Source organism: Enhydra lutris, unplaced genomic scaffold, assembly GCF_002288905.1.
Source record: "Enhydra lutris kenyoni isolate GAN:26980312 unplaced genomic scaffold, ASM228890v2 scaffoldscaffold82, whole genome shotgun sequence".
Classification (NCBI taxonomy): domain Eukaryota; kingdom Metazoa; phylum Chordata; class Mammalia; order Carnivora; family Mustelidae; genus Enhydra; species Enhydra lutris.
In genome coordinates this window covers 7,139,297-7,156,125 of record NW_019154166.1, presented here as the reverse complement: position 1 = coordinate 7,156,125, position 16,829 = coordinate 7,139,297, and the positions used below count along the sequence as shown (strand labels likewise).

Genomic DNA, 16,829 nt, shown 5'->3' with positions numbered 1-16,829 from the left:
CAAGGCTCGGGACTCGGGCGAGTCTAAGACGATGGTTTCTTAAGCACCGCACCACGATCCCCTCCCGCCCACTCGACCGGAGGCAGGGATCCCGCGCGGGGCGCCCGGGGCTCAGTCCCCCCAAGGCAGCTCGCACGGCTGCAGGGACGCACGGGCGATGCGGGGCACCCCGCGGGAGGTCGCGGCACCCGGCGGAGTCCCGGCCTAGCATGGCCCGCGCGCGGCCCGACGTCGCCTCCGGCTAGGATGGCCCCTCCGGGCCCGGCCGGCGCCCACCCCGCCTCCGCCGAGCCGCTGTCCCGCAGCATCTTCCGGAAGTTCTTGCTCATGCTCTGCTCCCTGCTCACGTCCCTGTACGTCTTCTACTGCCTGGCCGAGCGCTGCCAGAGCCTGGCGGGCCCGGCGGTGCGGCCGTCGGGCGGCGGCGACGAGGCGGGAGCGCCGGGACACGGCGCCCTGGCGGGAGGCCCGAGAGAGCTGGCGGTGTGGCCGGCGGCGGCGCACAGGAAGCGCCTCCTGCAGCTGCGGCAGTGGCGGGGACGCCGGCCGCCCGCGCCGCGCGACGACGGCGAGGAGGCGGCCTGGGAAGAGGAGCCCCCCGGGCTGGCCGGAGGTCCCGGCGGCTCCGGGGCCGGGAGCAGCGTGGCCGAGGCCCCGCCGGGGACCCTGGCCCTGCTGCTGGACGAAGGTAGCAAGCAGCTGCCGCAGGCCATCATCATCGGCGTGAAGAAGGGCGGCACGCGGGCGCTGCTCGAGTTCCTGCGCGTGCACCCCGATGTGCGCGCCGTGGGCGCCGAGCCCCACTTCTTCGACCGCAGCTACGACAAGGGCCTCGCCTGGTACCGGTGAGCGGGCGCGGGGCACAGCTGGGGGAGGGGTGGGGCGCAGCCGAAGCGTGGGGCGGGGGGACCCCCGCTCCCCTCCCTCCGGGTTTCCTGCAGAGGGCAAAGGGTCCTCAGTGGTTGCTTTTGAGTTGAGGGGTCTCGTCCCCCGCCCCCCGCCCCTTCTGCTTCCAGGGAGGTGGGTGTCGAGGAAGGCGGTGGGAGGGAAATTCTGGCCTTCGTGATTTTTTCTTTAGTCCTGGGGACTTCTTTTCCGTCACACAGCCAATGCCATCTTTTCCTCCTGCTCCCTGAAAGTGACCCTGTTGTTAGCTAAAGGGGGGGGAAAGGAACTTCCTAAGTGAGAAACCTGTTCCTCAATCATTAGCCTTGCAGTCTACTCCATGCGCTCCCCAGAACGCCTAGTTTTTATTTCTTACTTTACTGCGGAACTAGCCCCTGGGGCTCCCGCAGTCTTTGCCCTCACGTCTTCATTTACCTTGACCCTTAGCCAGATCATTGTCCGGGGTGGTAAGTAATATCGAGACTTAGTAAAAACGTCAAGAACTCGGTAGAGTCTCGGTAGTTGGGAAATATATGTTCGCGCAAGTGCCAACAGCCAGTCAGGGGCTGTAAGGAGGGGCTCCTGGATAAAATAACTTTTGTTTGTGGTGAGGAAATGAGTTTTGGAAAGTGTTCTCTAAATTTAAAGGGAATGCTACCTTGTGTTTTTGGCCTGGCTGAAACTCCTAAAGAACTTCAAATATTTCTCTTTACACAAGAGGTAGCCAATTTTTTTTTTCCTTAAAAGAAGAAAAGGGGGAAAAATAAGGATACTGGTTACATTGTGAAAAAGCCTCCTAATAGAAGTTTAGGAAACAAGTGTGATTCGGATCTTAATCTTAAATTTGCCAGTCTTCTCAAATTTAGACCACCTTTAGTAATGGAATCAGCCACACGCCAATAAATCCTGGTGTCACCTGGATTTTATTTGCCATAAAATATTGGCCTGTTTCTTTCCTCTGAGAACAACCAAAAATCACGTGGCGGGAATTTTCATTTTACGAAGTTTCATCTTGTTCATTAAGCATGCATTCTCTGTTATTTTAAATGAAAGAACATTGCGAAAGTGACAGCACAATTTAGATATATTTCAAAAGTCCACTAAACAAATAATTCATCTCCCAAACAGAAATGGACATGATCTGACAAGCTTATTTACTTGAGCCTGGTCAGGCCCACCCCCAGGTTGATTTCGGGAGCCGAATTTACAGTAACCTAACTTAGGAGAAAACATTGGGTCCTAAAAGTCAAGTTCAAACATTAAACACTTTTAAAACAGTAACTTTCCATTTGTTGGAAAGAAAAACAACCACCTTCCCTCAATATAGAATATGAATCATTTAAAATCATCAGACACTTAAAAAATCCCCCTGTGTTTCTATCATTTATGTTGTATCCTCTGGGAAGTTCTTATAAAAATGACCTGTTGAATCTGAAAACAACAGGTCCTTCTTTTTAGCACAAAGGCAGCTCTGTTTTTTCCATCAAGGACACAAGAAAGAAGTGATTAAAGACCCCTAAAACTCTTATCTATAGTCGTTTGCATTGAATTGGGCCTGGTATAGTGCTGGAAAGGAACACATTTCAAGTCAGTTTCACGAAAGGTCTAAGAAAATGTTTGGCTGTGAGGTGCCATTAAATACGGTGAAATATTTAGTACTAAAACCCTTTATTTTCGTTTTGCCATATAGACCCTATTTCCATAAAGTAGGATTGTTTCTTCTTATTCCAGAAATGAGTATTTGAGGGCACAGGATATCTACAGACCTGGATCTTATTTTCTGTGAGTCTTTCTAAGCTCACATAAGAGAAGGAAGGTTTCAAGGTAACTAGAAACACAAGTACTAACCAAAAAAAAAAAAAAAAAAAAAGGGGGAAGTAGACGAAGAAAGGAAAGAATTATAAACTTTTAGGTCACTCTCTCTTTTGGAAACTAGACGCACGCTGTAAAGTAAATCTCTCCTTGGATTGTTTCTGCTGGATTCCAGCAGAGGAGTGTTATAAAGCAATTTATGGTAGTTACAAAAATAACTGTACGGTAAACTTCATGGTTTGCTGAATTTAATTTTCTAAGTGTCGGAGCAATGTCTTTGTTTTACCATTTGCAATGGTTTTTATTGGTTGCATAAATTTAAGTTTAACTCAATTACATATAAAACTCTTACTTAAAAAAAAAAACCCTCCACCTATGCAGCCTGGATTATGCAATTATTTAATGAAATTTTGCCACAGTTCTCTTTCATCTTGGCTCTGAACTTGGGAGTTTGACGTTTGTGAGAGAAACTGAAGACTAACTATGAAAAAAAAATCTCTTGCACAGAATACTACTTAACTTATGTTAATCGCATGTAACTGCTTGTATTTAGGTAGTATTTACAGTTAGGGATTTGGTGAGACCTTCCTGAGTCAGCCCCAAATTTGTAATTTGTAGTATGGGATTTTGACCACATACTGCTGACTCCCTGTCCCCCCCCCAACAACATGAACAGAAAGAAAACTGCAGCGTTTGCACCCTGAAGTGAATTATGGAGGGAAAAAATGTGTAAAATATTTTGTAGATGCTCATTGACATGGGACAGTCCTATATGTCCACGCGTGCGTTTTTTTCCCCTGGTGACATCTCACAGTTGGACATAATAGTTCGTTGTGGCAGTGCCCCCTACTGTCCAGACAAAGGGAGAAGTGTGTTGTTAGGAAGGCAGAGGGAAAAGCCATGGAGAATGAGTTTGAGAATGAAAACAAGGAGGACACCCTGGCTGGGATGTTTTGGTAAATTTCCCTCGTCAATTTCCACTGGGAGAAAACATAAAGTACTTTGCAAATTGCACTGGGAGACCAGTATAATCAATTTCTTTCTTCCAGCAGGTTGGTAGTAGAGGCAAGAAAGTGAATTTTTTTCAAAATCCCTTAAGAAAGGAAGTTACTCTGAATTGGTTTAAGATGTCCTAATGTTATTCTAGAACAAATGAAAACAGGCCGATATTTATATGCCAGGAAATTTATTAACGGTCACAGGGGATGCTTCACCCCAGTCTTCTGCATGTGAATGAAACTCCACCGATAGGTTTTAAAAAACATTCCACATTACTTAATTTAGCAGACATGATACCAGTGCAACAAATGTTTGTGGCTTGCATGTCATGGGAAAGCAATGCTTTGCAGTGAACAGTCTGCATTTCCATTGTATGGGTGGTGGGTTCATAAAGGAACGTAGGGGATTGTTGCATTTGCTTTAAAACTCTGAATCCTTTTCTGGAATGTCAAATGCCTCTATGGTAGTTCAAAAGCAGGTTAGACGTCAATAAGAAGGCCTCCCTCTCCCTGTGTATTTCTGCGCCAGCAAGGTGTGTTGTGTTGGGGGTTTTTTTGTTGTTGTTAGACAAACAATACCTATTTATAAAGTATTAAAGGTATATGTGTACCCACACATATATGTGTATATATAAATAACGCTATTATTTTCTGTAACGTTTCCGTCTCGTCTCGAATTTGGGGGCAAGATAGTGTTCCATGTTTCTGAAAGTGCTAGTACTTTATGTGTTCATGTGTTTTCTTTAGGAATACTGGATAATTTGAGTGCAGAAGAGTATCACTAAAATATTTTACTCTATAGCATCCAGGAAGATCAAAGATCAGTCAACTTGGGGTTTAGGAGTTGGTTCTCTTCTCCCCCATGTCCACCCCAACTTCATCATAATTTTAAAATTTTCTGGCCTCTAACGATCATTGCCTTGTTTTCCAAATCCACTGAGGAGACAGATGGAACGAAGGGACTTTCGGTGCCTATCAGGAGAAACCAGCCTTTCTTAGCAGCTGGGAGCAGCTGCAAAGTACCTCCATGTACAGTTTCCCACCCTCCCGAGCGACGAGCCCCTTCTGCACGAAGGGGTGGAAATGAAATTCGAGCCAAGGGAGCTGCAGAGTCTGGCCACCCATGCAAGGTCATAGGGACTGAAGTCCAAAGAGAGCTCATCTGTCCTTAGAGCAGCATTAAGAACAGTGGGACGGGATGTGGGGTGAGGAGGAAAGTGGGCAGAAGTTGCTTTGGACGGCGAGTCTAGGGTGCTCGTCTATAGGGGGAGAGGGTGCAGTTTCTCTTGGGCGTTAAGAGTTCCCAGGAGCTCTCAGGGACGATACACTCTATCCCCCCAGAGGCTGCAAACAGCCCCTTTGAGAAGCCGCCGTGCTGTCATTTTGTTAGCTGAACGTCTCCCCTCTGGGCTTAGCATCCCAGTAGACGACTCCCTGTCGTCTGTCCCAGTTCAGACAGCCCAGTTCCCGTGAGTATGTCTGTGTGTCCAAGTGTGCGGGTAAGAACAGGTACCGCATAGGTGTGTAAAGTGCTGGAATTAGGAACAGGCAAGTTACTAAGTTACTGTCAAACTCCCGAGCACTATCAGCACTCAGGATATGCAACAGGCATATGCAAACAGCAACAACAAAAACCATGTTTGTTATGGCCTGGAACAGGGAATACCTCGCATGCTCCAATATTCCTTTATAACAATGAGATTTATCATGTGCGGATACGTTTCATGTGAAAGGCATAACTGTCTCGGAGCAAAAAACGCTCCATAATATGGTCTGCTGCCCTCCCCTTGAAAAGAGAACCCTCGGGCCAAAATATGTGTCTCGTATACATAAGTCTGTTGATTGGCCAGCAAGGCATACATGCCGGATCTGTGTTTCGGAGGGGGTCATGGGAATAAAATAATAAGCCTGTGCAATTAATGACATGAGGGGGCTAACCTTACATAGACCAGATGCTCACATTGCGAGGGGAAGAGTGTCACAGAGCAAACAAAACTCCTTGATATAAACAACGAAAGGGCCTCCCATCTCTAAGGGCGGAACCATGTGAACAACTGCAAATTGCAATTAACCATCAGTCTAACTGCCGGGTCCTGCTGCGAACTTAACACACTTAGCACTTTTCCTTAGGGGGAGGACATCTTCCTCCCCCAAGTAGTAGTAACTTGGCTGATAAAAAGTGTCCTTTTGGTGCGCCTGGGTGGCTCAGTGGTTTAAAAAGTGTCCTTTCTTGGTACGTTTCCTGGTGATCCTAGACTCCCCGCTTTTTTCGCAAATTGGTTTCTGCTGGGGTGATGAGTTACAATTGTGAAAATGAGATTTCTTTCTGAAGCTATGCCTTTAATAGGGAATCAGAGTGGTACTGTAACTACATAATGTTGTAACTCCCTGCTCCTCGCATTTGTGACAGTGTCTTAAGGTGCTGCACAGCAGGTTTGCTAATTTGATACAGTTTTAAGAATCTCTGTGGCAGATCATGATACAGTTAACAGATAAACCTGTGTGAAACCAGAACTGAGAAATTGAGGAAATGCAGAGTTCAGTGACCTGACCTGAAGCATCTTCCCAGTTGCTGGTCTCTGCTGATGCAACACTTGATTTTTTTTTTTTTTTTTTTTTTTTTTGCATTAGTCAGAAAGGTCATGACCACTGTGCTGCCCCGTGATCCCTTGAGGACAGTATCCCAAAAGTCCAGGCTTGACCTGTTTCAGAAGCTGTCAGATGACAGTGAATGTTAAAAAAAGAAAAAAAGAAAAAAAAGAGGGAGTGTTCGTTATGAATGAAATCTAGTACTTGCCACGAGCTGTGTGATTTTCTTGCACAGTTGAAAAATAGAATCCTTTTCTGCAGACGGTGGAGGGCAGCCCACTGTGGAGGTGACATGTAGCGCCACCTAGTGGGAGGGAGAGTCAGCAAGGGACCCAGGCCGCTGCTTGAACTTGGAAAAACCTCAGTTATCAGAGAGAAAGTGCTGTCTTAATTAGGGAAAGCGGGACGGGTCACCTTGGGAAGCACCTGGAGTGTGGATCGCCTGTCTAGCGTGGCTGAGCTCTGCTTTGCCTGTCTGAGCTCACTCCTTCTAGGCAAAGAGTTTATTCTTTGGAGAGAAATAAAAGAGACTTGCCTTCACCATAAACCTGAGAAACAAGAAATAAATGATTAGGAGATTTTTATTAGAAATGCGCATGAGTGAAAAGGAACGCCAGATGCCCCAGATTAGTTTCGTTAGTGTATCTTGCCTCTGTTTCTGAAAGCCGGCCTCAAATGAAAATACTTCCAGATGATTTTATTTTGACAGCAGTAATGCAGCCTTATTCCTTCCCCCGTGGTGTACAGGCTCTAGAGGAGGGTCCCCAGATTCCTAACAGGCACCACATAGAAGCATGTTTAATCCCAAATGCACGGAGACACACTATGAAGATCCCACGCACAGGGGATGGTGTCACAGGAGGTTGCTTTCAGAGTCCCAAAGAGAGAATCCTTCCCGGGACGGCAGCTCCTCTGTGCCCGGGGAGGGCAGGTTGGGGGACAGGGGCGGTGGTCAGGTGAAAATTACGCAGGGAGGAGGGGAAAAATAGGAACACTACAGAGGAGACCCTGGCAGACCCCAGATCAGAGACAAGAGACTAACCACTAGTGACTAAACACTGTGCGGCACCCTTGATTAGATACCGATAGAAGAATGGGAATTACAGGGCTAGTCTGTTCACGGAATGATAACAAGATCAGTTCTGGGGTTTGATCACGGTATGAGAATAATGTGAGATGCTAATTTTAGGGGAGTCTGGGTGGAGGGGTATCGGAGAATTTTCTGCACTTTCTTTTTTTTTTTTTTTTTTTTTTGTAGAGAGAGAGCGTGTGCGTGAGCAGGGGGGAGGGGCAGAGGGAAGATGCTCAACAGTCAGGGGGCTCAAGCCCAAGCCCCCGGGATCATGACTTGAGCCAAAGGCAGACGTTTCACCAACTGAGCCACCCAGGCAACCTGGTGCTATTTTTTTTTTAAACAGCCTCACTATCTAATATTACTTTAAAACCAAAGGAAAAATAGCCACATCCACAAAGAAGGGAGGAGATGCCTTATGGCATCACGGGCGAGGGCTCTGATCGCAGGACTCTGCTCTGCCCGCCGGCTCCCGTCTCCGCCCTGTCCCTTCTTTCCTTCCGAAGGCCCCCGGCGTGGGCCTGCCAGCGTCCCCTGCCCCTGCCAACACCTGTCGCTTCCAGACATGCTGATCCTTTCCTCAGCTCATTCCCCAGTAGAACCGGCTCACGGCTCCCCTCCTAGTCTCCTGTCCCTGAAACAAACACAGAGACTGTTTCGTGTTTCCTTGCTTCTCTTCTCTTAGGGCTGGTGCATGTTAACCTGAAGACAAAATAAAAAGTCACCCAACCCTGACCAAATCCTGCTTGTTCTGAAACTTTGGTGATATCCAGGACAGGTTTAGAGAGCACAGAGAACGGCAGTTAGGGGTCACAGGCAAATCCGTCGTGGGCGTCTGGCTTTTTGGCTGCAACATAGGAGAAGCAGTTGTTGGGTAGGGAAGCTGGTCATGGGGCTGAATGATTGCTCTCGTGGCTGAGGTCTGACACATCTCAGATCTTCTTGCCAGCTTCCCTTTTCTGTCTGCTCACTTGACCTGGTGCCTTTGGTTTACACACTGTGGCTTAGGAGACCAGGCGTGGGAGCAACACAGACATGGAGTGATCCCGGGCTTCAAGGACAAGGAAGGACCGGAGAAAATCCAGCTTCTAGAACACTGGAGAGCCAGGACCTGGGCACCCAGGGGGGTTCTTCCCGCTGGGACTACTGATCCTGGATGTCCCGCGTCATCAGATTCAAACGTTCCGCCTGGGGGACACCCTGGCATTTTCTGCTTCTGGTTTTAAACACACAGTTGTGCATTGGAGATTCTGGTTTACCAGAGTAATGAAAATCTCCCTTGAAACATTGCCTTTGATATTTTTAACAACTGTAAAAATAGTGTTATCCACATTACATCTTTACTTAAGCAAAACAAAACCGGGTGCACTGACTCTTGAGACACGAAAAACCTAGTGTTTCCTTTTAGTCGTTTTTCTCTTTCTTGATTGGATCAGTTCTTTTTATTTTTAGAAACAGAGAGAGTGGTGGGGAGGGGCAGAGGGAGAGAGAGGGGGAGACTCCTATTAAACAGACTCCATAGAGCCCAGCACAGAGCCCCATGCAAGGCTTGATCTCAAGACCCTGTGACCATGACCTGAGCCAAAATCAAGAGTCAGGAGGCTTAACCAACTGAGCCACCCCAGTCCCCCACCGATTGGATTAGTTTTATGAACCCGTTTTGTGCAAAGAGCAGGCTACTAATGCTTGTGTAGATAAGACAGTTTCTGTGATTTAATACCATTCTCTACTTGGTGTTTGGCATCTTTCCATCGTAGTTGCTCTACACTTTTCTTCGTGCGTTTTGAACCTTTCTTAAAAATGGCAAAATATTTGAACCTTGAAATGGACATTTGATGAAATATCTCCTCCTAGTCTCTATTCCATTGATTTCTGCTCTGCTTTTTGTTCCTTTCTTCTGCTAACTTTGGGTGTGGAGGTTCTTTTCCTAGTTTCTTGAGATGTCACGTTAGGTTGCTCATTTGAGAACTTTCTTTCCTCTTAACGTAGGTACTCGTTGCTCTAAACTTCGTCTTAAAATTGCCTTAAGAGCACGGTGTTCTATCTCTCCATATCCATGATATTTCCAGTTTTCCCCTTGTTATTGATTGCTAGTTTCACACCATTTGGTTGGAAAAGATACTTGACATGGTTTCAGTCTTCTTAAGTTTGTGAATACTTGTGTCACGGACCAGCACGTGATGCGCCCTGGAGAACATTCTTCATGTGCTGGAGATGAATGTGTATTTTTGCTACTCTGGTTGGAATGATCTGTGTATGTCTGTGAGGTCCAGCTGGTCTAAAGGATCATCAAGGTCAGTGTTTCCTTTTTGATCTTCTGTTTGGACGGACGATCTTTTATTTTAAATGGACAGGAACGATTTAGTGACGTTTGGTGAGGCCTTACCTTGTGCTGGATGTTACCGCATGTAGGCTGGATATCTTATTAATATGACGACTGTTATTAGATAAATCCTATCACTTTTTGCCTTCTAGAGATCAGGAAAGAGAGGCCCAGAAAGGTGAAGTAATTTGTCCAAGGTCATATAGCCAAGTCAGTGGTAGGGCTGTGCGGGATCCTGGGCCAGCCCCTCCCCACCAGGGTATTTTGTTGGGTTCTCAGAATTACCCCTGTGTGGTTCTGCCAGTGGCTCCAAGATTGTGGGGATGGAAAGGCTGCCCATGGGATGGGACATGTCTGATCCTGGTCTTGGACCTTTCGTTAGAAAATTGGGCAATGTACTGATATATGGTTGGAAAAATAAATTTTTCAAGGTAGTTCTAGACCTTTGTGAATCTTTTAATCCGTATGGAAAAACTAAACCACTGTGTGTTTGCTCAACTTCTCTCTCTCCATCTCTTTTTACAAAAGTAATTTGATGACAAAATCCAACTTCCTGAGCGTAGCAAAATCTTGGCCGTTCACTTGGTCCCCCTCCCCCCCGTTAAATACAAACAATTTAAATATGAAAAAAAAACAAAAACAAAAACAAAACCTCTTAACTATGAAGTGGTCCACGTGAGTAAGTTTCCTCCTAAACTGCTGTATGGGAAAGCCAAGATGGTGTTGGACAAGCAGTCGGAAGGCTGGGAAGGCTGTTTGCTGCTCCTGGCAGTTGGGGCCGGGTGAGCTGGAGGCTGTGTCTGGTGGCTCCCTTCATTCATCCTGTCATTACGTCCCGTCATTGCCTGTAAGAATCCACTGAACACGTGCCTGGTCCTCCTGAGTACGGCTGAGTCACTGCCAACGTCCTGATTTCTCACTCTTCCCTGTGTGTGTACATTTTTTCTCCCTCCCTCCCTCCCCATCCCTTCCTTCCTTCCCCTCCCTTCCTTCCTCCCCCCTCCCTTCCTTCCTCCCTCCCTTCCTTCCTCCCTCCCTTCCTTCCTTCCTTCCTTCCTTCCTTCCTTCCTTCCTTTCTTCCTTCCTTCCTTCCTTGATTTTATTTATTTGAGAGAGAGGCAGAGAGAGCAGGAGTGAGGAGCACGGGGAGAGGGAGAAGCAGACTCCCCATGGAGCAGGGAGCCCAATGATGCCGATGATGCCGGGGCTTGATCCCAGGACCCTGAGATCATGACCTGAGCTGAAGGCAGATTAACCAACGGAGCCCCCCAGGAGAACCCCCTTGTGTACACCTTTTGATTGACGTTTCGTTTTTTTTTTTTTTTTTTTTTTTTATTAATTGAGGTATGCTAATACTGCCCATCAGGGCACAGCCTAATTGTCACCCCAAAGCATGATTCTGTCTATCTTCATTATTATTTTATTAATCACATCATCTAATTCCTTTACTGGCAGCCGGTCATCATGAGCGCCAATCCCTTTACTCTAATGGTCAGGTCATTGCTACATAAGACATCGCTGGTGATGTGAATTTCCTTTGGTTCCAGCCGGATAGGATCATAGACTCTAAAGGTTGCTGGAATCAGAGGGTATCTGGGAGATAAAGACTGTCTTGCTTACAAAGGGTCCGCCATGCCTTGCTCAATGTTCAGCTAAAAGACAAGAAGGGGCTTCTAATTCTGCAGTACTGTTCTGGAGAGTACAATTAAGGAACAATTCCGGGGCGCCTGGGTGACTCAGTGGGTTAAAGCCTCTGCCTTAGGCTCAGGTCATGTTCCCAGGGTTCTGGGATCGAGCCCCACATCCAGCTCTCTGCTCAGCGGGGAGCCTGCTTCCCTTCCTCTCTGCCTGCCTCTCTGCTTACTTGTGATCTCTGTCAAATAAATAAAGAAAATCTTTAAAAAAAAAAAAAAAAGAAAGAAAGAAAGAAACAATTCTGTATCCAGAAGATACAAATTCGGTTTTGGAGACTTGGCAACTATGACAGAAACGTTCCAGAGAATGGAACAAGTTATAGCATTACATTTTGCTCTTTCCAGAATGCATGATTTAAAGCATTGAATTGAATTGAGTCAACGGTCAATTTGTCTTTCAGCGGCTGGTTTTCATCTCAGATGACTTACTTCCCCAATATTTCGGTGCGTATAGATTTGGGGACCCAGCTAGCATGATTGGCCCGTGGATCCTCATGAGTAGTTTGTATTTTATGGTTGGTGCCTGCTTGGTAAAGATTAGTAGGGGAAATCCCAGTACAGACAGGAAGAAGTTTGCTTTTTCTTTCTTCTTCTTCTTCTTTTTTTTTTTTTTTAAAGTTTGCTTTTTCTCTCTTGAGTGTTGAGAGTAGGAAGTAATCAATCAAATTACGGGAATAAAATTCCTTTACCCCTTTTCAGTGTTCTTACTTGGATTAGATCTCTCCTTTCGATAAGAAATATCAAAGTTGCCAGGCGGGTTTGAAGGACAAAGTCAAAAACGATGGATGTGTTTGGTATGGTCATAAATCTTTGTAGATTCTTTCGAAGTTCATGAAGTTTAAAAAAAGAAAACCAAACAAAAAAAGGGTTAAGATATAACCAAAGCTAATTGTGTGCCTCATCATCTTTCCAAACAGGAGCCTCATCTGTTTTACCTTGATATTTTAGAAGGTTTTGGCTCTAGGAAAATGCTGCAGAGATGACATTATTTCATTTCCCAAACAAAGCTTTTGAGTAAACAAAATCTGGCCTCTGTTTCTTTTTTTTTCTTTCTTTCTTTCTTTCTTTTTTTTTTTTTTTTTTAATTTCCTGGTGGACTCTTAATTATTCTTGTTCTTTGATCAAATGCTGTGGGTTTTTCTTTACTTTCTTTCTTTCTTTCTTTCTTTCTTCTTCTTCTTCTTTTTTTTTTTAGAAGAAGTAAAAGCTACTTGTTTTTCTTTCTAATGAGAGCTCACTCTTTCTTCTTGGTGTGGGAGGATTTGGGATACAAAAGTATCTGTTAAAAAACTCTCCCCAATGCCGGAGGGTTATAGAAAGCCCTGCTAGGGTTTAATGATGGAAACAAAACAAATTGGATCTGTTTTATATTTATCTTGGGGGGAGGTCATGGGGAGCTAATGCCTGTGATGAAAATTCTTGGGATTTTCAGGTGCATTTGCCCTGTGGCAGAGGGTGACGAGTTGGCGGCAAGCTGGGGAGAAATCGCTTCTCAGCTCTAGCTGGTGGTTACCAAGTAAGAAAGTAGACTCTTTATAGCCATGCCCTCTGATTTTTCAAAATAATCTCGGAATACTGACTTTTTAAAAAACATAATTGAGAAATGATATAATGATCATGAGAAACCCAAAACAATGCTAAAAACAAAATTGTGCATGGGGGGAGCTGACCAGTCTCATCTGAAGGTGAATGGTGGCTAGTTTATAACCTTTGGTCTGCGGTGAAGATGGAAGGAAGACAATCAAAAAAGCTGGGGTTAAACCCAGAGTTTCCTAAACTGTGAATCATAAGACATGAATTTATAATGAAATCCGTAGTTATTTTTTAATTTTTTTTAAGATTTTATTTATTTGATAGAGAGAGACACAGCCAGAGAGGGAACACAAGCTGGGGAAGTGGGAGAGGGAGAAGCAGGCTCCCCGCTGAACAGGGAGCCCGATGTAGGGCTCAATCCCAGGACCCTGGGATCATGACCTGAGCTGAAGGCAGGCGCCCAACAACTGAGCCATCCAGGCACCCCCATTGTTAATTTTTAAATGAAAGCCACTACGATAGGATGAAATAGGAGTGTTGATCCCAGGTAGTAATAAGCAAGACAAGGATTATCTTGACAAAGTTGGTTCCGATGTTTACATAGCCATAGATGAGTGGGTGCAGAGAGGGTTAGTTGTAAAATGTATTTGTTACAGTGGCTCTTGTTGGGGAGAAAAGTTTGGAAGACGCTGGCTATTGTGAACAGAAGTCCTGTTAGAGAAATCCAAAATGAATGTGCTTCCGGGTCTCTAGAGAAACTGAGTGGGAGTCGTGCTCCAAGCTGTGGAATCACCACCTTAGTCTTCTTCAACCTTGTATCTCCAGGGCGTGAATCTCTCTGCCGGCCTCAAGAGAGACTGACTGCTAATTTAATGAAAAACTGGCCCTTGGGTCAGAGGTCATTAATATACTATCAGAGGGCCTGATAGTAAATATTTTAGGTCCCCGCAGGCCTCCCCCCGCCACCACCATGCCGGGGCGGAAGGTCTGACCCTTGAGCCATGCTTTTGTCGTGGAAAAGCACCCTTAGTTAGTGTGTAAATGAACAGGCTGGGCTGTGTTCTGATAAAACTTTATTTGCCAAAACAGACCTTTGGCTCACTGCCAATAGTTTGCAGCCTTGTAGGGTGGGCGCAAGGCTTCGAACTGGTTGATTTCCCTTTCTTTACTTAATCTTGTTACTGGCTGGTGAGTGGCCTCCACCGACCTTCATGGTCGCCGTGCACGCGTGGTGTGGAAGTAACCTTGCACCTGAACCCAGCTCAGACAGAGCAGAGCTCCTACCTGCAGAGCAGTGAACTGCGGAAAGTTGGGTGAGATCTGCAGGTTTAGGATGGTGGCATTTCACGTCAACGGAGTTGATCATACACTCAACTACACACATTTTTTTGGAAGAGAGACCACATGAACAAAAATCAAAGGGAACCTTTGGTCGTTTTCCCAAAAAGCTTAAGAATCTGTTCTGATGTTTCCTTGACCTTGTACTTGAGTGCATTTTCGGTTGATAGATCTACCTCTGTGTCTCTATTTTCCCTTTAGTCTTCTGGGTGCCCGGTGCATCCTGCAAAGCCTTTAGAGGGAGGACGCCAGGAGGTCATACTTCCCCAGCTGATCACCGTGAGGAGAAAGCATCCCGCTGTGTGGTTGAATTCAGTATTGTCTTTACAGATGAGGGGTGAGACATCACGGCTGGAAACAAGCATGGGGAAAGAGTTGTGAGGATTAGTAATTGGCCTGTGGGGAGATGGGCTTTCTTCTAGATCAGCGCTAACAGAAATATAATGGGAGGGGCGCTTGGGTGGCTTTGTTGGTTAAGCCTCCGATGCTTGACCTCAGCTCAGGTCTTGATCTCAGAGTCATGAGTTCAAGCCCCACACTGGGCTCCGTGCTGGGTGTGGAGTCTACTTAAAAATATATATAATATATTTATAATAATAATTAATATCAAATTAAGTATTAATTTATCATTTAATTAGAAATGATTAATATTAGTGATCATTGGTTGATTGTTAAATTATTGATAGCAATTAATATAAATGCTTATTAATATTATAATGAATATTATACATAATATTATATATATATAAATGGGAACCACATTGGGCATATTAAATTTTCTAGGGGCCACCTTATAAGTAAGACTGAAGAGGTGAAATTAATTTCAATAATTGTTTGATTGAAAGCCGAGATGTCAGAAATATGATAATTTCAACAGGTGATCAAAAAACAAAGTCTTCTAGATGAGATATTTTGCATTTTTCCTGTGGAGTCTTCCAAATCTACTGTGTGTTTGATGCTTGCAACATGTCTTCCTGAGCCCCATGAAGCTGGTGGCCACCATATTGGACACTACAGCTCAGGAGGCGGGAATGGGGGAGTAGGTAGTGGGAGCTTCTAGCGGAGGACTGAACAGATGGCTTCAGGTTCTGCTGTGGACACCTAATCCCAGGTGGCATAAGAAAAAGGGGGAAGATGCAGACGGAGCTGGGTGGCTATCTCAGAATCCAGAGGACAAAGACAGGGGCTTGATCTGGAGCTGGGCAGTGGGTATGGGAAACAGGAGAAAGATTTGCCAGAAATTTTGGTAGTAGGGATTAGAAAACTTGGTATGGACTACAAGGCATGAGGGAAGGAGGAGAAACTGGAGGGTATTTGAAGATTTCTGGCTCAGGTGTGTTCCTGAGGGCCTGCGACGATGGTAAGGAGCTTGGAAAGAAGTAACGGGCACCGATGAGAACAAACATCTGTGTGTTAGGCATGAACAGGAAGGGCTTCAGGGTAATAAGCAGGAGCTCATGAGTGAGGTCGGACTTGGGAGCCACGTAAGGCATGACTGCTGAGGTTTTGTCAGCCGTCACATAGCCGAGAGGTGAAAATGTGCTGCAGAACACAAGGAGTGGGGCAAAGAGAACAGGACCAGGAAAACGTGTTTATATCTTTAAATTTTTTTTTAAGATTTTATTTATTTATTTGACAGACAGATCACAAGCAGGCAGAGAGGCAGGCAGAAAGAGAGGGAGAAGAAGTCTCACCGCCGAGCAGAGAGCCGGATGTGGGGCTCAATCCCAGGACCCTGAGATCATGACCTGAGCCAAAGGCAGAGGCTTTAACCCATTGAGCCACCCAGGCGCCCCCGTGTTTATATTTTTATCCCAAGGGCATATAGTTTCTATCATTTATGCCGTGCATGCAGAAAGTGTAGAGTGGGAACCGTGCTGATGTCTATTAATTTCCTTTGAAACACATTAAAAAAGATACGAGGGTGGATGGATAAGGTGATGATACAAATAGAGATTTTTAAGGAAAATACATATTTAGAATTTAGTTGGAAGGCAGAGGGCGTTTGCTGCAGCATTCCTTCCAGTTTTTTCGGTGTCGAAAATTTTCCCAACAAAGTGTTAGCAGCGGAGGGGGCGCGTTTTACGATCAGCGGTATCAGATGCTGCGAAAAGGGGGCGATAGAGGTTTGGGATGATGGAGGAGTGTTTGTCTCATTGGGTAGGAAGTTACTGGTGACCCTGAGACCTGGTGGGTGGCTGTCACATGACAGACGCCATCCAGCGGTGGGTTGATGAGTACATGGAAATGTGCCACAAGACGCAAGGTAGGTAATGAACTTGGCCCCTGTGTCTGTCTCCCTCTTCTTGTCTGGAATGGAGTCAGCTAGTGGGGTCTTTGTACAAGGCTTTCTGGCCATGACAGAGAGTCCTCATGTAGCTAAAACTGACCTTTGTGAAAGGAGGGCTTAAAACGTGCTCTGTGGGCTTTTCGTTTGGTGGTTGTATTTGTACATCCTGCCTTCTGCCCGTGGTTACTTGGGTGTGGTGACCTGATCATGACTTTCTTTTATCAGAGGCTCTTAGCTACGACTTTTTTTTTTTTTTTTTTTTAATGGATGCTTAAGGCTCTCAGCATTGATTATG

General features: G+C 45.6%; 1 protein-coding gene across 1 annotated transcript in view; it reads left to right on the top strand.

Annotated features, from left to right (window-relative positions):
* Positions 1–246: 246 nt before the first annotated feature.
* The window catches only part of LOC111161227 (heparan sulfate-glucosamine 3-sulfotransferase 3A1), a 93,211-nt gene continuing 76,628 nt past the window's right edge, over positions 247–16,829 (top strand). Inside the window, exon 1 of the mRNA XM_022524822.1 lies at positions 247–845. Within this exon, the coding sequence (XP_022380530.1) occupies positions 247–845 (599 nt within the window). The remainder of the gene's footprint in view (positions 846–16,829) is intronic.